The sequence below is a fragment of the Canis lupus genome, chromosome 16, assembly GCF_048164855.1.
Source record: "Canis lupus baileyi chromosome 16, mCanLup2.hap1, whole genome shotgun sequence".
Taxonomy (NCBI): Eukaryota; Metazoa; Chordata; class Mammalia; order Carnivora; family Canidae; genus Canis; species Canis lupus.
This window is the reverse complement of record NC_132853.1, coordinates 15304616-15324216: the sequence shown is the minus strand read 5'-3', so window position 1 is coordinate 15324216 and position 19601 is coordinate 15304616. Positions and strand designations below refer to the sequence as shown.

The 19601-nt window shown below is 44.2% G+C and overlaps 1 protein-coding gene and 1 long non-coding RNA gene across 3 annotated transcripts in view; one reads left to right on the top strand and one right to left on the bottom strand.

Annotated features, from left to right (window-relative positions):
- Positions 1-8924, bottom strand: part of PRPF8 (pre-mRNA processing factor 8) — a 29441-nt gene extending 20517 nt beyond the window's left edge. Inside the window, exons 1-19 of one of the 2 annotated variants that reach the window (XM_072779081.1) lie at positions 8774-8924; positions 8476-8586; positions 7661-7829; positions 6375-6539; positions 6063-6281; positions 5735-5947; positions 5483-5608; positions 5289-5394; positions 3910-4100; positions 3660-3779; positions 3379-3568; positions 3097-3216; positions 2852-2986; positions 2217-2346; positions 1282-1478; positions 948-1154; positions 666-829; positions 387-513; positions 75-267 (exon numbers count right to left, since the gene is read on the bottom strand). In XM_072779081.1, coding sequence (XP_072635182.1) covers positions 75-267; positions 387-513; positions 666-829; positions 948-1154; positions 1282-1478; positions 2217-2346; positions 2852-2986; positions 3097-3216; positions 3379-3568; positions 3660-3779; positions 3910-4100; positions 5289-5394; positions 5483-5608; positions 5735-5947; positions 6063-6281; positions 6375-6539; positions 7661-7829; positions 8476-8575 — 2872 coding nt within the window. In that variant the 5' untranslated portion in view covers positions 8576-8586; positions 8774-8924. The remainder of the gene's footprint in view (positions 1-74; positions 268-386; positions 514-665; positions 830-947; positions 1155-1281; positions 1479-2216; positions 2347-2851; positions 2987-3096; positions 3217-3378; positions 3569-3659; positions 3780-3909; positions 4101-5288; positions 5395-5482; positions 5609-5734; positions 5948-6062; positions 6282-6374; positions 6540-7660; positions 7830-8475; positions 8587-8773) is intronic. The other variant, XM_072779084.1, reaches the window with a different exon arrangement.
- Positions 8925-8960: 36 nt separating this feature from the next.
- Positions 8961-15357, top strand: LOC140606137 (uncharacterized). Its single transcript, XR_012008542.1, has 3 exons — positions 8961-9111; positions 9901-10061; positions 15085-15357. It is a non-coding gene; the product is annotated as an uncharacterized lncRNA (long non-coding RNA).
- The last annotated feature ends 4244 nt before the right edge of the window (positions 15358-19601 follow it).

The following is a 19601-nucleotide window of genomic DNA, read 5'->3' as shown; positions in this document are numbered from 1 at the left end:
ATGAGAATTTCGATGCAGAATTAAATCAACCCAATTCACCTCAGTTCCAAAGGGCAAAGCAAGAAAAACTTTACCTTGGCACCACTTGTAAACAAGCAGAGGAGGTGGTTCTGTGTCGGCAGGCTTGATCCAGGGTGGGAAAAGGCGGCGCTTGTCAGCTTCATACCAAAGGTACTGGTCCAGGTAGGCATCAGTGATCTTCTCCAGTGGCTCTACATCATATACTGGCACCAGGTGGCTATAAAGATCCATGAACTCAATGCCCACCTGTGGGACAGGGAAACTTACTCAGATCCACCAATACCTGAAGCAACCTGCTACCTGGTGCCATACGTGAATAGCATAGCCAACAGAAAACTAGGGGGAGGGAGGAGCATTTTACTCACTTCTTTAAAGGCTCTCTGTGTGAGGAGGTGACGCTTGATGCGTGACAGTGCCTCATGGGGATTGTCATAGGCTTGCTCGATCAGACCTAGCTCTTCCCTCTGAGACTGGTTTAACCGAGACTTCACACTGACAAAGAAACAGGAAAGATGAATGGGAAAACCAAGAGGAAGCCAAACCCAGAAAGGCCTAAGGCTAAACCTTCTTCCTTTGGACACTAAGTGTGATGCTGTCTTCCTACTTTCACCTTCCCAAGGGAATCCTCCTACTGTACTCCTCACCTGTAAGCTTCCTTGAGCCGCTCCAAGGCCAAGATGAGCAATTTGGTGTCATGCTTGTAGGAGAGTGGGGGAAATGGGATGGGTGAAAACCTCCGGCTCTCCAACCAATGCACAGTGGTGGTATACACTGCCACCGCTTCCTCTGCTGTGATGTATGGCCCATCCTGCAAAAGACATGATAATCAACCACTGTAGCCTAATCCCTACAGAATAAGACATAGTCCAACCTGCAATCTTCCCTCTGCCCACTCCCCATGCCTAGCCCAGCCTAAGCTGCACGACCTTCAGGTAGTTGTGCTGTCGCTCCTGTTCTGCCTTGAGATAGAGCCGAGTGAGGCGCCCCAGGTTCTTTTTGCAAACAGTCTTGTCCACAGTGGCTCCACGGCGGATTCGTTCTCGGTTATAGTGGGCAGTGTTGGTCCACCAATCAGCCTTGGCCTTCACATATCGAAGGATCATATTCTCTATGGGTGTTGGCAGCCCAGGTACCTGCAAGTACAAAAGGCACAATGAGAATGTGATAGCAGTCACATAGCTCCCAAAGGGAGTCCAGGAGTGATAATCCTAACCCCAGAGAGATGATGTCCATGCCTTCTTGGAGTGGGGCAACACCTACCTTCCAGGGAATATTGGCCTTCCAGCAGCGCCAGGCTTCACTGAGGTGCTGCAGGATCGTCCGGGCCTTGTTCTGTTTGATTCCCTCAGGCATCATGTCCAGAATGTCATGCATCACAGCTGCCCGAAGCTCCAGGTCAAAATGCGATTCCACTCGCTGCTTTGTTACAGTCTTTGCCACCCCCTTGGAGTGTCGGCCTAGAAATGAAATTTTTTTATAAGAGTTTTTAAAATTTATTTATTCAGAGACAGAGAAAGAGAGAAAGGCAGAGACACAGGCAGAGAGAGAAGCAGGCTCCACACAGGGAGCCTGACATGGGACTCGATCCCGGGTCTCCAGGATCACACCCCGGGCTGCAGACTACGCTAAGCCGCTGCGCCACTGGGGCTGCCCAAAATGAAACTGATTAAAAGCAAGATTCATGGCTTTCAGTAAGCCTCTACTACCATGCTTCCTATTAATCATGGTTACACTGAAATCAACAAGCATAAATAGTGTCCAGGGGATCCCTGGGTGGCTCAGCGGTTTAGCACCTGCCTTCAGCCCAGGGTGTGATCCTAGAGACCCAGGATCGAGTCCCACATCAGGCTCCCTACACGGAGCCTGCTTCTCCCTCTGCCTGTGTCTCTGCCTCTCTCTGTCTCTCATGAATAAATTAATGAAGTCTTAAAAATTAAAAAAAAAGTGTCCATATGCCTAGCACATGCAAAAATGACAAACTATTTCAGACATTCACAACTACGCTTCTGAGAAATTTCCATCCTTCAAATGCAAGATAGCTTCAAGGCCCCAAAGAGAAACCAAGAAACACAACAGTAGGTCAGAATCACTAGAGAATGGGACCTACAGGCAATCCAGCAGGAAGGGATAGAATGGGAACGTAAGATCTACCTGTGAAGTGATAAAACAAACTGGACACAGAGAAAACCACTCACCTTCAAACTGTCGGGCCAGGAGGTTGCCCAGCCACCGCTCCAGCAAAGGGGTGATGCCACGCATGAAAAACAGCCAGACTCGCCAGCCAGCAGCCCAGAAGCCACAGCCAGGGCCCTTTCCTACAGGGCCCTGTGGTCCCAAGCAGTAATAAAGAACTTAGGTTAGCAATTGATTTAGAGAGCAAGAAAAAATTGCACACACAGATGGGGTCAAGAGGAACACATCTCAGGCAACAGAGGGGCAAAGAGGCAAAACTCTGGGACCTCAACATCAAAAATGGAATAAATGAGAAATTCTAACACAGAAACCAGTAACTGGGATTCTCTATTTAAAGGCAGGCTTCAATGGAAAGTGTTACAATTAATAAGGTGAGGGCAAGTAATGAAACGCTCAGAACCTTTCTCTAAATTGGTCCCCGGAAGGAACGCTCACTAGACATAAAAATTAAAATGGATCTGAGACTCGGGGTCATGAGATTGAGCCCCATATCAGGCCTCACACTCAGTGTGGACCTAGTTAAGATTCTTTTCCTCTCCCTCTGCCTTCCAAACACAATGAATGAATGAATGAATGAAAGAATGAACAAATGAACAAATTGGATGAAGAAAGTGAGAGTATGAGGGCAGGGTCCAACCGTATTGAAGCGGTAATAGATGAGATGCTTCAGGTCCTTGCACATGCGAATCTGCCGCATCAGCTTGTATTTGTACCGGTACATGCCCGTCAGTTGCCCCACATGGGCAAAGATATACTGCAACCCATCTGCCAGCTGCAACACAATGACTCCATCAGGCTTTAAGCTAGAGCCAGCTCCATGATCAGCTTAGGCTTCATTCAGCTTCCCTACCTAGGGCAGGGATCAGGGATACTTGGCCTCACCTGGAAGGCATCCACATTGCCCAAGCGATACTGCACATGACTGTCCACCACCAACTTGGTTAAACGCAGAACTTCTCGACACAGATGGAAAGCATTTCCAAAACGAGATTTCTTTCTTTCCTGGAGAAGGTGCCAAGAATAGAAAAAACAAACAAACAAACAAACAAACAAAAAAACATTGATCAGTAATGGTCCCAACTGGATGTATGCCTTCCTCAGAGGACAGAGCAAAACCAGTCCATCCCTCAAGCCCAGAAGACCCTTAAAGTACAATGCAGACACCTTGGTAGTGAGGGTCTTGACAGGCTTAAGATTGAAGTTATAATCCAGATGCAGATAGTTGAGGTTTTTTCGGTGAATAAGAAGGTTGAGCATGTTGTAGCCCTGGCGGCAAACCTGAAGCCCCACCTCTACCCAGTCCAGCTTTGTGGACTGAAAGAATTTCGTAGCTTTGAAGGAACGAAACAGGTACCTGGGGTGGGAATAAGTGGAAAAGTAAGAATTAGCTTCTTGGTTAAATTTGGAACAAAAGAAGTCTGAGCAATGACCCTCAGGCACCTTACCTCTTCTTTTGGGCTTTAGGGGGCCGGTGCTTCAGGGCATTCAGCACATAGTACTTAAGAAGTTTCTGGTAGGAGACCCTCACTTTCACAGGTTGCCCAGCAGGACAATGCTCCCGATACCTGAGAAAATTAGCCAACCAGAGCTAGCCCATTTCTCCTTCTAATCCCTCTGGTAAAGACTGAATGTCAACCCAGTTGGAATTCTTTTCTCCTATACATCTACTATCATCTCCCCAGGTATTAGTCTTACCAGTTCTTGACAAGGGGGATGTCCAGGGCCCGGCGGGTACGACCAGAGCGTAGGTTGAAGGGCCTTGGGGCCCAGAGCAGGGCAATGCCATTGGCTGTATTGTCTGTGTAAAGGGGTGTGTCCTTCAGGAAGGGCTCCACAAACTCTGGGAGTTCAAACTCCTCGTCATCATCAGGTAATGGTTCCTGGCTCTGAAAGAACAACCCCCAAGGGTTCAGCTCCCACTGAACTGAACAGAGAACTGGGATGAGAGGGAAATTATCTGGGGCTGAGCACAGTGGTGCCATCTACCATGGAAACTGGGCTGCCAGACAAGAGAAGCCCTAAAGGGCCAGGGCAAAAAGGGCCAAGGGAGTAGAGAACAAGCTAGGGCCAAGCAGAAAGCAAGCATCACACCCTAACGGGCTCACCACCAAAGGCCTCCCAAAGGAGCCCCAATATGTTAAGTAAACACAAAAACTAAGCTAGAGTAGGGAGGTCTGTTAAGAACACTATAGAACATGGGTAAACATCAAAAACATTATTTCAAACCAATCAGAGGGACGTGTCTGCTTTTGGCTCTGGGCGTGATCCCAGAGTGCTGGGATCGAGTCCTATATCAGGTTCCCGTGGGGAGCCTGCCTAGATCTCTGCCCATGTCTCTGCCTTTCTGTCTCTCATGAATAAATAAATAAACTCTTAAAAAAAAAAAAAGGCCAATCACAAAAGACCACATACTGAAAGATCCCATTTATATGAAACCTCCAGAAGAGGCAAATCTACAGAAAGACTAGGAGTTGACTAGGGGAGGGAAACAGCGACTGCTAATGGTATGGGAATTTCTGGGATGATGAAAAGGTTGGAAAATTGTCTGTGGATATAGCTAAACTACTCTGTGAATAAACTAAATACCACTGAATTATAAACTTTAAATGGGTGAGTTGTACGGTATGTGAACTAATAAATATATCTAATAAAAGGATTGGAAAAAATTCATAATGCAAACAGCCCTGAACATACTATATGGAAAGTCCCAATCACAAAAACCCAGATTATACAAATAACTTAGTTTAAACCAAGCACTTTACTGACATATTAAAGCTCAAAGGGAACACTAAATAGGTAGTTCAATTTTTATTTAGTAACACTTCAGCTACAGTCAGCAAATTTCTCTTCAAAGAACTAAGATCTTGGTAGCCCGGGTGACTCAGTGGTTTAGCGCCGCCTTCAGCCCAGGGCCTGAACCTGGAGACCTGGGATGGAGTCCCATATCAGGCTCCCTGCATGAAGCCTGCTTCTCCCTCTGCCTGTGTTTCTGCCTCTCTCTCTCTCTCTCTCTCTCTCTCTCTCATGAATAAATAAAATCTTAAAAAAAAAAGAAAAAAGAACTAAGGTCTTACCTTGACAGAGTGCCTGTGAGAAATTGGGTTGATCAAAGGATCAAAGTAGAAAGCTGGGAGATCAGGATCCTCAGTTTTGATGAACACAACATTAGGAGTGTGGTACCTAAAATAAAGGAAGAGTAATAAACTCAGGTTCTCCTGCCCTGGCCCAATATCCTCTCCCCCCTCTCCCCCTTTGCTCTAGCTCTCACCAGGTAAGGTGGACATGGTGTGGAAGGTTGTTGTACAGATAGGGAAAAGCAATCTTGTATTCAGTGCGGATAGGCTGCCGGATGATGATCTTGTTAATATCGTTGAATTCATTCCAGTCTTCATCCCTAGGATACATTATCAAGGATGAGCAGACTAGTTGGGGAGTTTGGAAACTACAATGGCATCTCAAGGATCAAGATTAGATTTTACTCAATCCGAGGTGCCTATAATCCCTAGTATCTCCAACTTACTGGAGGTTGATGTCTCGAACAAGAGGTTCAAATTTGGGGCCTCCAGGAATGGCCATATTGAGTGCCTTGGACGTGAAGAAGGCTTTCAGATCAAAGAGATAGAAGTAGTTATCATCTACCAAGTCTGTCAGGAGCTGATTGGCCAAGCGGTATAGAGTGGACATCATGGGCAGTGTGAACTGCCAGCGCTGGTAAGTGGAACCATTCACGTACCTAGGGAAAAAAGACAGGCCTATGTCAGGTAGCCAAGCCATTCTGTCTATTGCTCACCCAGGACTCCTGGACTTCCAAAACTTTCACAGGAGTGATAACTCCAACCATCACTCACTTCCGACTATCCCTCAATGGCTGGTGGTCATAAAACCAGTCCAACACAGGAGCATCCTCTTCAGGGTCCAGCTCTAGCTGAATGGCCTCCAGTGGTTCAACATCCAAGATATTGTCAGCATAGTCCAAAGGTGGCTCCTCATCATCAAAAGGGGGGAAACGCATCCTCTTGAAATGCCTTCTGTCTCTTTTTTCTCGACGCATCATAATCCACATTGACCTAAAAGCCAGCAATTTCACACTATGGTTTCTACCCACTGCCCCCAACCAGCCCCCCCACCATCAACAACAACCATATTCTAGCCCTTCTCACCCCCACTGGGAGATGTAGACAGGCTCAATGACCCAGGGAATCTCATTGACAAAAGAAATGGCTCCAGTGATGTGGTACAGCACAGGTACATCCCGAATCTGCTCCCAAGGCATAGGCATGTTCTCCAGCAGTTTGAGGACTGCATGGGGCATGTATTTCAGGGCACTGCAACATTAGGGAGAGAGAAGATTATAAATGACAAAGCTGTTGTTACCTGTGCCATGCAGAGAAGCCACATGGTGTCATAGTACCACATTCCACAGAAAAGTCTGCCTTACAGTCCAAACTTAGCATACAGGAATCCTGTCTCTCCCTCTGCAATTGTGCCAGTCTTCCTCTTAAACTGCACAGTTCCAATATTGGGTTTCTGTCCCTCTGTATCAACAACTGTCCCTCTAAAGACAGCTTTTGAGCTATTACACATTCTATACTATCTTCCTATAAGTAATAATGAAATATTCATCATAAAATACTCATCATTATACCCATCTTTCCCACATCTGTCAGGCCATTAGACTGTAAGATCCAGAAAGGCCATTACTGCCTATTCATTGCTATATCCCTAGCACCTACCGCAGCTTTCAAAATAATATTTTTTATAAACAAACATCTATGGCTCCTTTTTTAAAGATTTATTTGAGATAGAACATGAGAGACAGCACAAGCAGGCCCCCCGCTGAGCCGGAAGCCCAATGTGGGGTTCCATCCCAGGACCCCGGAATCATGACCTGAGCCGAAGGCAGACGCCCAACTGAGCCACTCAGGTGTCCCTTTGTTTTTCTTCTTAACGACAATATTACAACAGTTTATTAAGTGGCTAACGTTTTCCTGTCCAAATGGAAAAGAGATTTACTAAGGCACTTATACATGTATTCACTCAGCTTGGGGCCACAGAAAAGAGCATAGAAGCCTCACGAATTAAATATCCTGAACCTCAGGACTAGTCACTGCTAAGTTAAAGGCAACAAGAATGTAGTGTCCTATTATGGGTTTCAACCCATTCAAAGACAGGGGCATCTTATAGCTCCAACAGGACAAATTAATGTCAGGTCAAGAAAAAAACTCAGGGCAATCAAGAGAATAACTAAAGATCTGAAAGTTATCACAGAATCCTAGTTCTTTTTTTTTCTCTCTCTCTCTCTTTTTTTATAACCACCGAGATGGGCTGTCATAGAGGATTCCTGTCCCAAAATGACAGAGCAGCTATCCAGGACTGCAACCTATGGGACAAGGATAAGGAAAAGGGACCAAAGTTGGGAATGAAAGAATTCCAAGAGGTTCCTTACCCCAAGTAAACCCTTTTGTCATGGCGAAACTTCCTGTTGGTCATGTCTCCATGGTCTCGAATGATCTTCCTAACGTGTTCTGGGGGCATGTCTTCTTTCTGAGCATCCACAAATCCAAACTTTCGCTTTTCCGCATAGCGCTTGGCCTGTAATTGCTGCCATTTTCGGGCTACAAAGACACCTCAGTTTATTTATTTATTTTTTATTTATTTATTTTTATTTTTTATTTATGATAGTCACAGAGAGAGAGAGAGAGAGAGAGAGAAAGAGGCAGAGACATAGGCAGAGGGACAAGCAGGCTCCATGCACCGGGAGGCAGACGTGGGATTCGATCCCGGGTCTCCAGGATCGTGCCCTGGGCCAAAGGCAGGCGCCAAACCGCTGCGCCCACCCAGGGATCCCGACACCTCAGTTTAAATAACTGCACACTCTTAGTTGAATCAGTCCCATGTCTTGCCACAGGGTAAGCCCCTGTCAGGATATAGGAGTTAGGGGTGGGCGTAGAACAGGAGCACTCTTTGCCAAGTCTCTTATCTCACTGTGCTTTATTTTCCTTTATCACATTTATGATTGTCTGACTTTTTTTTTTTTTTACAGATTCTTAAGTTTTGTTTTGGTTTTTTTTTTTTTCACTGCCTGCAAATAACAGACACCTCTGCACACTTAATTAGATGACAAAAGGAGCCAAAGGTGAGTTGACACCTAATGCTCTGACACTTGCCAAAACGAGTTAAGGAGGCAAACCCGCTGCGCGCACGCGCACAGCCGCCCTAAGCCGCCGGGCCCACAGGCGCCCTCCCGCACGCGTTCTTCACCTTTCTCTTGCAGCTTCTCCTCCGACATGTAGTCCGGCAATGGGGCTAGAGGGCCGGGCACCGGGTTACCCGGCCCTCGGTAAGGAAATACTCCAGCCATTCCCGGAGAGTCTGGGGGACAGAGAAAGAAAAAATGTAACGAGAAGCGGCGCTCGAGCCCAGCAGGAACGCGCCGACACCGCGGTCTGCAGTCCCGCTGTGCTCAGAGTACGTCCAGTCCCGCCCATCCCGACGTCCCGGCCGTCCAGCCCGACCCCACACGCCTCCCGCGGCCCAGCCCTTGAAGCCCACCACGCACCCCCACAGGCCCTCACACAGACGGCCGCTTTCTTCGCAGCGCAATGGCGGCACTCCTACGTCTGTCGCGCGTTCCCAACGCCGGGAAGTACGCAACTCTTGTTCAGCAGTTGACCCAATAGGCGCCCGTGTGCTCAGACGGATTAGAGAGCTCACCAATTAGAATACGTGTACAAGCGCCGACGGGGCCAGAGGGGGCGGGTCCATAGGCGGAAAGCTTAGAACGCAAGAGGGTGGAGTCCGGTAGGCGCTAGCCCCGCCTCCCGCTTTTTTCAGGCTGCCTTAGAGACCTGGAGTAAAGGGACCTCGCCTTCCAGTCAGCAACTGATGTCCTATCAGGCAAAGACCCTATTTTTGAAAAACAAATTTGTTAAAATCTGCACATTACACTGTGTCTGCGTTCACAAATGTAGACTTGAGGTCTGGGAGCTCCGAGTCCATCAGTCCTTTTCTTCGTTCATACATTCATTCATCAAGCCATCATTTTCTGAGTGTTCAGTATGTATTAGGGATTGGAATTGCAGCAGGGGAAAAAGCCAAGCTCCTGGAGCTCATGGAGAGGCGGGGAGGTCAAGTAACCCAAAATCTAGGCAGCCCGGGTGGCTCAGCTGTTTAGCGCTGCCTTTCAGCCCAGGGCGTGATCCTGGAGACCCGGGTTCGTGTCCCTCGTCAGACTCCCTGCATGGAGCCTGCTTCTCCCTCTGCCTGTGTCTCTGCCTCTCTCTGTCTCTGTCTTTCATGATTAAATAAATAAAATCTTAAAAAAAAAAAAAAAGTAACCCAAAATCTTACAATGCAATGTGATGAGAATTTGGGGTAGGGCATTTAACCCTGGCTGTGAAGTCAAAGGGTTAGAATATGAACCTAGGGCAACTCGGATGGCTCAGCGGTTTAGCGCCGCCTTTGGCCCAGGGTGTGATCCTGGAGACCCGGAATCGAGTCCCACATCAGGATCCCTGAATGGAGCCTGATTTCTCTCTCTGCCTCTGTGTGTGTGTGTCTCATGAATAAATAAATAAAATCTTTTTTAAAAAATAGAAAATGAACTTAGAAAAATAAAGAAGCCGTAGGGAACAGAATTGCTCGGTGTCCTTACCTCTCCCTCTCCATTCCTCTTCTCTCTGGCAGTGATTACATTATGGAGTATATAGTGGACACCTTATAAATGCTTCTCGTTTCTTTGAGGCTCTGCCTATGTCTTGCTGCCTGAATTGCGCTGATATCCTGCCATCCTTGTTCCACTTTCTATGTCTTATTCCATCCCAACAACTTTAAATCTTAGTCAACAGGTAAGTTTGTTTGAATTCACACAGTTTATTGTGGAGGATGCAGAGGAATTATAACCCACACACCCTCTCAATCTAGTTGAGAATTTAGGACTCAAAAGTGAAATAATTAGAGAAAAATGCAAAGGGGAGTTCAGGCAAGGGCTGGCTGGTGTGGAGGTTCACACAGGTCACAGAAAGGAGAGGAGCATTAGTAAAGATTTGATGGAAATGGGTGGATGTGGAGGATTTATCCCATCAGGGATAAAGAAAGTGGAAGGAAAAAGGAACCCCAGGTGGTGGGAACTGCTAGAGTTGGGAGTTTAGAAAGAAGAACCAATATGGCATGCTCTGAAAACAGCCAATCAGCCTGGCAGCAGTAGAAATTCCACCATCATCATTATTATGTTCGTCATTGTCATGAAGTTCTTCAATTTGTATAAGTTTCACTTCTGTGAACTTGTGCTAGGTATTGTTCTAAACCCTGGTAATAGGGGATCCCTGGGTGGTGCAGTGGTTTGGCGCCTGCCTTTGGCCCAGGACGCGATCCTGGAGACCTGGGATCGAATCCCACGTCGGGCTCCTGGTGCATGGAACCTGCTTCTCCCTCTGCCTGTGTCTCTGCCTCTCTCTCTCTCTCTCTCTGTGTGTGACTATCATAAATTAAAAAAATATTTAAATAAACAAAAATATAAATATTCTGTAAAAAAATAAAAAATAAACCCTGGTAATATCCTAGCATAGTCTATAGTTTTGTTAAAAGCACCAATATCAGGATGCCTGGGTGGCTCAGTGGTTGAGTGTCTGCCTTTGGCTCAGGGTGCAATCCCAGAGTCCTGGGATTGAGTCCCATATTGGGCTTCCTGCATGGAGCCTGCTTCTCCCTCTGCCTGTGTCTCTGCCTCTCTCTGTGTGTGTATCTCATGAATAAATGTTTAAGTAATCTCTACAGTCAGTGGAGCTCAAATTCACAACCCCAAAATCAAGAGTCCTGCTCTCCACTGACTGAGTCAGCCAAGTGCGCCTGTACTTTTTCTAGACAGCATTATTGAGATATAATTTGCATTTTATAAAGTTCACCAGTTTAAGCTATACAATCCAATGATTTTTATCATATTTATAGAGTCATGCAATTATCATTACTATTTAGTTCCAGAACATTCTCATCATCACAAAAAGAAACCTTGTACCCATTAGTATTCACTGCCCATTTCCTCCTATTCCTCAGCCCTAGGCAACCACTAATCTACTTTCTGACTCTATAGTTTTGCCTGATCTAGATATTTCTTATAATTAGTATCATAGAATAGTGATATTTTGTGACTGGCTTCTTTTACTTAGTGTGCTTTTAAGGTTCATCCTCAAAATACACACACATACACATCCATATGCATATATGTATATACACATATATACATATATATATAATGTTCTTTGGAGAGATGTCTATTCAGATCCTTTGCCTATATTAAAATTGGATTATCTTTTTATTATTGAGTTCTGGAAGTTCTATATCCTAGATACAAGTCCCTGTCATTTACCTGATATGCAAAATTTTTCTTTCATTCTTAGGGTTATCTTTTCATTTTCTTGATGGTATTCTTTGAAGAACAAAAGGTTTTTATTTTGGATAAAAAGCTCCATCTACCAAATCTTCTATCGCTTATGATTTTGGTGACAAATCCTAGAAATTATTTTCTAATCTCCACTCACAAAAATATACTCCTATATTTCGTTTTGTTTTTTTAAGATTGATTTATTTATTCATGAGAGACACAGAGAGGGAAGCAGAGACATAAAGAGAGGGAGAAGCAGGTTCTCTGTGGGGAGCCCAACTCAGGACTTGATCCTAGGACCCCGGGATCACACCCTGAGTGGAAGGCAGACTCTCAACTGCTGAGCTACCCAGGCATGCACCTATGTTTTCTTCTAAGAGTTTTATAGTTTTAGCTCTTGCATGTTCTATGATTCGCATTCAGTTAGTTTTTGTGTGTGGTGTGAGACAGGGGTCTAAATGCATTCTTTTGCATCTATTGTTTTAGCACCATTTATTAAAAAGACTACTTTTCCCCTTTGAATTGTTTTGGCCCTTTTGTCAAAAATCTGTTGACCAAAAAAAAAAAAAAAATCAGTTGACCATTTGTTTCTTGACACTTTTTATTCCACTGACATATATCTTTTTTTTTTTTAAGATTTATTTATTTATTCATGACAGAGAGAGAGAGAGAGAGGCAGAGACACAGGCAGAGGGAGAAGCAGGCTCTGCGCAGGGAGCACGACGGGACTCAATCCTGGGGCCCCAGGATCACACCCTGGGCCAAAGGTGGCGCCAAACCTCTGGGCCACCGGGGCTGCCCTCTATCTTTTATCCTTATGCTCTCTGTGCCGTTTTTGCAATTTTCATCTGAGTCTAAAATTATTTCAAAATAAAAAATTAATAAATCAATAAGCTAATTTAATCCTCAAAACAACCATACAGATAGTTAATATCCCTATTTTACTGATAAGAGGGCCAAGCTCAGAATGATTGAGTCATCTGCCTTGGGTCACATGGTTAATTACATAAAATATGTGTCAGGTTCTAACAACTTTATATACATTAGTTCATTTAATGGTCACAATAATCCAACATAGTAGTTGCTGTTATTAGCCCTATTTATAGATGAAGAAACTGAAGGTCAAAGAAGCCCCTTGCTCAAGACCTTTACCCCACAGAGTGAATAATAGAGACTTCATCTCACCATAAGGTACTGGATCTAGAATTTATGCAGTTTTTGTTTGTTTGTTTGTTTAGCAAACTCTGCCCCCCCATATGGGGCTTGAACTCATGACCCTGAGATTAATAGTTATATATTCTACCAACTGAGCCAGCTAGGTGTCCCTGGAGCTTATGTTCTTTTTTTTTTTTTTAAGTTTTACATTTTTTTTCAAAGATTTATTTATTTATTTATTTATTCATGATAGACATAGAGAGAGAGAGAGAGAGAGAGGCAGAGACACAGGCAGAGGGAGAAGCAGGCCCCATGCCGGGAGCCTGACGCGGGATTCGATCCCAGGACTCCAGGATCACGCCCTGGGCCAAAGGCAGGCGCTAAACCACTGAGCCACCCAGGGATCCCCTGGAGCTATGTTCTTAACCATACTGCTATATCATCTCTTGTGGTCATGATAAGAAGCATAATGTTGGATGGGAAGATTTGGCCTAAGCTGTAGTTAGTCTTGAATTCCAGAGCTTTGGCAGCATTTTGACTTTTTTTTGCCAGCGATTTGATCTATTTGCCAATGTTTTCCAAGCTTTTTCTTTTAAAGCTGGAAAACATTTTTGTAAATGGAAAAACTTACAAGTGAAGAAACTTTCAGACTTAGAGTTAAGAACTTCTCTTAAGGTCTCTTAACTGGTCAAATATAGTCCGAGTTAGTCTGATGAAGTTCAGTTGAGTAGCAAAGTGACAAATCCAAGAACAGATCTGAACAGAACATATTACCTGCTGTTATTATGGACCATTCATTACAGCCAAACCAGTCTCCTCATTGTTTATAGAGTTTAAAACTGGACTTGGAGAGGTGCCTGGGTGGCTCAGTTGGTTGGGCATCTGCCTTTGGCTCAGGTCATGATCTCAGGCTCATGGGATTGAGTCTTGCTCAGCAGGGATTCTGCTTTTCCCTCTTCCTTTATCCACCCCCCTCAACAAGTGTTCTCTCAAATAAAATCTTAAGAAAAACCTGAACTTGGAGGTGACTGTGAGCCATATAAATGAAGAAGTCCCCTGGCTAGAAGTATGTAAGTGTTGAGTCTAGGAGCTCAGGCTAAATATTCAATCAACAGACCAAAGCTGACACTAAAGCCATAAAAAGAATGACAGAGGGGTGCCTGGGTGACTCAGTTGGTTAAGTGTCTGCCTTAGGCTCAGGTCATGATCACAGGATCCTGGGATGGAGCCCTGATAGGGCTTGTTGCTCAGCAGGGAGTCTGTTTCTCCCTCTCTCTGCCTGTTGCTCCCTCTGCTTGTGCTCTACCCCACCTCTCCATCAAATAATAAATAAAATCTTAAAAAAAAAAAAAAAAAAGAATGACAGACAGATGAGGAAGTCTGGAGACACAGTCTGGAACAGGAGGATACCATAAAAAGCCAGGAAAGTAATAGCTGGAAAGGTTGGGAGAGGCCCACAGGAAGGAAGAGCTTTAAGAAAAGGAAGCTCTCTACTGTGTTAGATGATCCAAGAAGTAGAGGAAGACTGAGAGAGGACACAATCTTGACAAGAAAGAATTCTCTGACCGAGGAGAGTAGCTTCAGAAAAATAGTGGGACAGTAAGTTTCCTGGTTGCCAAAGAGGTTCATTAAACAACGGAGGCAATGGGAATCAACCATTCATTTGAAAATTTAGGCAGAACAGAAAAACAAGAATTTGGACTATAGCAAGAAGGTTAAGAGAAATTGAGATAAGGAGGAAGGTAGATTAGAATAATAGAACCGGGGATGTCTGGGTGGCTCATGGTTGAGCATCTACCTTTGGCTCAGGGTGTGATCCCCGAGTCCTGGGATTGAGTTCCACATTGGGCTCCCTGCATGGAGCCTGCTTCACCCTCTGCCTGTGTCTCTGCCTCTCTGTCTGTGTGTGTCTTTCATGAATGAATAAATAAAATCTTAAAAAAAAAAAAGAAAAAAAAAAGATTCATAGAACTGGCAGAGGGGTGCCTGGGTCACTTAATCAGGTGAGCATCGGTTTCAGCTCAGGTCATGATTTCTGGGTCATGGCAGGATACAGAAGACAGACCATCAGACCAAGGCTATGCCTGCTGGGAGCTTGTATTCTAGAGGGGATATTAAATAGCTAGTTATACAGTTAATGTATTTAGTTTCAGTTTTTACAAAGTTATATAGTCTCATAGAATTTGTTACAAATAACAGCTGCCTATGTTCCCTCTGCTCATTTTTTCCCTCCCCAAAGAAAACCACTTTCATCAATTTTAGCTAATCTTTTTGGTGTTTATTTTTATATCTCTAAATAAGTGTGTAATGCTACTTTTTTTTTTTTTTTTTAATAGGCTCCACGACCAACATGGGGCTCAAACTCAGGATCCTGAGAGTGTCACATGCTGTGCTGAATGAGCCCGACAGGTTCTCCTGTATTACTATTTTGGATCTTTTGCTTTTAGAGGTTATTTGAAAATGGAGGTCCAACTCTCTCCCTAACCTGCCATATATATGTATATCTTTTCCACTACCCCATTCTCCCAATCTGGTTATATAACAATTTTGTCAAGATTAATAAGCAATGTTAATGTAATTGTGCATGCAGTAAAAACAGCTAGCCCTTATACTCTGTGTTAGGTGTTTTTCTAAGCACATTACATATGTTAATTAATTTAATTCTCATGATAATCCTATCATTGTCATTCCATTGTGCAGATGAGGATACTGGGGCACAGAAAAATCAGGTAACTTGCCCAAGTCCACGTAGCTAATAAATGGCAGGTCTGGGATTGAAATCCAAGCAATCTGGCTCTAGCAGCCACAACCCAAGGTTCCCTCCCCAGCTCCTGTGGGAGCAGTACTGGACTGAGTACCCAGCCTCTGAGATAGATACTCCTTTATTTCCTGACTCCTCAGGAACAGAGGACTGTGCCAAGCCTGACCTCTTGGATAGACATTTCCCTCTTGCTAAGGATCCAGGGTGTAGAGGAGAATCTACACTTCCCTTGAATCTTCCCCCTAAGTTATCACCTCTCCTGTCCCCTGTTTAGTGCATCCACCTCCAGCTACCATTTGTGTTATCTATAATGAGTAATTTATATGAGGGTTTTTTGTTTATTTTTTTAAGATTTTATTTATTTCGGGCAGCCTGGGTGGCTCAGCAGTTTAGCGCCACCTTCAGCCCAAGGTGTGATCCTGGAGACCCAGGATCGAGTCCCACCTCAGGCTCCCTGCATGGAGCCTGCTTCTCCCTCTGCCTGTCTCTCTCTCTCTCTCTCTGTCTCTAGTAAATAAATAAAATCGTTTAAAAAAAAAGATTGTATTTATTTATTCAAGAGAGACACAGAGAGGCAGAGAGAGAAGCAGGCTCCATGCAGAGAGCCAGATGCGGGACTCGATCTGGAGATTCCAGGATCACACCCTGACCCAAAGGCAGTTGTCCAACCGCTAAGCCACCAAGGTGTCCCTGTATGAGGTTTTTTTTTTTTTTTTTTTTTATGATAGTCACACAGAGAGAGAGAGAGAGGCAGAGACATAGGCAGAGGGAGAAGCAGACTCCATGCACCGGGAGCCTGACGTGGGATTCGATCCCCGGTCTCCAGGATCACGCCCTGGGCCAAAGGCAGGCGCCAACCCGCTGCGCCACCCAGGGATCCCCCTGTATGAGGTTTTAATGTAAACAAACAAACAAAAAAAACCCACAACCAACAAAAAACCTGAAAAACCAAACAAAAAAACTTTATTATGTCTATTATACAAATCATATGCACAGATTTACCCCTCATTCATGTAGTACACTATGATTGCATTTCCTTTCTTAAGCAACAGTTCATTTTGTCTATAACTAACAGAAGCATCTGCTCAGTTTTCTTTCTTTTTTTTCTTTTTTCTTTTTTTTATAAATTTTTATTTATTTATGATAGGCAGAGGGAGAAGCAGGCTCCATGCACCGGGAGCTTGACGTGGGACTCGATCCCGGGTTTCCAGGATCGCGCCCTGGGCCAAAGGCAGGCGCTAAACCGCTGCGCCACCCAGGGATCCCATCTGCTCAGTTTTCTATAGATTCTTTGGCAACTACTGCCCTGGCTCCTCATTAGACTTTAAATGTCTTCTCAAAAAAAAAAAAAAAAAAAAAAGACTTTAAATGTCTTCTCAAATATGCAGACATATAAGGTAGACTATCGGTTTCACCTACCGCCCCCCCATAAAAAAAGTATCTTCCAGAGCTTTATGACCTGCTGTAGTATGTACCTGTTTCCTTCTCTTCTTGCTTATTGTACAGCTCTCTTCCCAGGATCCCCATTCATCATCATTCTGGTAAGACATTTCTTCTCTTTTATCTTGATTCTCCTGTTTTCTTCATCTGTGTGTTCCTCATTCTTGTTTAACTCCCTCTTTTTGGTGTATCCTCTAATAGCTTTCTGAGAAGGGTGCATGGAAATTAAATTAAATTAAACCTTCACACTTGCTTGGTAGTTTGGCTGGGTATCAAATTCTAGTTTGAAATAATTTTCCTTCAAATTTTTGGTGACATCACTCCATTACCTTTTATTTAAAAAAATTATTTATTTATTCATAGAGATGCAGAGAGAGAGAGAGGCAGAGACACAGAGGGAGAAGCAGGCTCCATGCAGAGAGCCTAACGTGGGACTCGATCTCACGCCGTGGGCTGCAGGTGGCACTGAACTGCTGCGCCACCAGGGCTGCCCTCCATTACCTTTTAGCTTTCAGTGTGCTATTTAGAAGTCCAAAGTCATTTTTATTCCCAGTGTTTGTATATAACTTTCCCTCCTCTCTAAAACATTAATCTCAATGCCCTGAAACTTACTTTTGATGTTGCTTGATGTAAATCTAGTTTCTTTCCCTGGTCCTGGAATTCCACAGATCTTTCAATATATAGTGACTGTAAGTCATGTTCTTTGGTTTTGAGGAATCTTCTTTCATTACTTTACTAATGAATTTCTTTCTCTTTTTTCTTAGTTCTCTCTTTCTGGGACTCCCATTATTATATTTTAAGTAAACTCTATGCTTAACATGGGGCTTGAACTCATAATCCTGAGATCAAAAGTAGCATGCTCTACTGCCTGATCCAGCCAGGCACCCCTTCCCATTATTTTGATGTGGGGTCTCCTGGACTAGTCCCGTGATGGTCTCATCTTTTTCTGTCCTAATTATGGAAGATTTGCTCAACTTTATCTTCTAACTCTTCTATGAATTTTTCATTTCCATTACTACATTTAATTTCAAAGTATTATTTTTGGTTTTCTCTGAATGCTTCCCCCCTCCCCCAGTATGTTCTTATTTCATGGTTACAATATATTCCCTGGTATCTTTGAGGGAAACCATAAGAGCTTTCCTGAAGTTTTATTCTCCCTGCATAGTCTCTGCTTTCTGTGTGTTTTCCCCGTTTTTCTTTTTCTTTTACCATATATACCATGTTAGAGGCTTTCCTCAAATGTGCATAATTGGTTCTTTTCTAAATTTTAAAAACATTTTATTTATTCATGAGAGACACACAGAGAGAGGCAGAGACATAGGCAGAGGGAGAAGTAGGCTCCCTGCAGGGAGCCCAATGTGGGACTCCATCCCAGGATCCTGGGATCACACCCTGAGCCAAAGGCAGGTGCTCAACCACTGAGTCACCCATGTGCCCATGGTTCTTCAACTAAATTTAAAGTAAGTGCTTCCAATGAAAAGTACAGAGATTTCACCTAATTATAGGGGGGAGGGTCATGGATATCTCTTTGGGAAAAGACATAGTGGAAATAAGCACTGAAAAGTGAGAATGTAGAAAAGAAAAAGAAAAGTGAGAGTGTATAAGATTCAAAGTGTGGGGTAGGAGAAGGGGAGCCAGAAAGAGGAGAGCAGGGGATGATGGGAAGCCTACTAGGCATTGGCCATTACCTGTGCAAGGTCCTGAGAAAGAAAGAGTGAAACAGTGAAACACAAAGCACCATGAGTCTGGAGAGTAGACAAGGAGAGATCATGCAGAATACTATAAGTCACATCATGAGTCATGCCTTTATCTTAAAAAGAAGGAGGAGCACCTGGATGGTATCAAGCAAGGGAAGGACATGATCCGGTTTGCATTTTAACAACCACAGACAGGCCGCTACATAGAGAATAGTCATGAAATCATCATCATGTCACCCGAACTAAAGATGACAATGACTATGGGATCCCTGTGGGGCTCAGCAGTTTAGTGCCGCCTCCGGCCCAGGGCCTGATCCTGGAGACCCGGGATCAAGTCCTGTGTCTGGCTCCCTGCATAGAGTCTGCTTCTCCCTCTGCCTGTGCCTCTGCCCCCCTCCCCCCCACTCTGTGTCTCTCATGAATAAATAAATAAAATATAAAATAAGATGACGATGACTTTGACCAGAGTGGGAAAGCAGAGATAGAAAGGAATGAATGGATGTGGAATCCACTGAGACTGGATGATTAATCAGATATGTGAGTATGGGGTGCGAGGTGGGGTGATATGCTTGAGGATGATTCTAAATTCCTGACTTACACAGTGAGCTGATGGCAGTGCTATGCACAGACTGGGAGAATCCTAGAAAGGCTGCAGGTTTGGGAAGAAAGATCCTGAGTTAGCTTCTGGACAAGCTAACTCAGAATACAACAATCCCATCCTCTATACATCACTGGTTTTTCTCTGTTCTGGATGATCCGTTTCTGTATTTCTTACCTCTAGCTTCCTTCCTCTGGATGACTCTTCTTTTCCAATTTCCCACCTTGACAAAATCCTGGTTGCAGGTTTCCCATAACCAGGGATTTGGCTTGTTTATTCAACAGTATAAAAACTTTATAAATACTTGTTGAAAGGAGAAATAAAGAAAAATGAAGTGTGCCAGTGATAGTTGGAGCT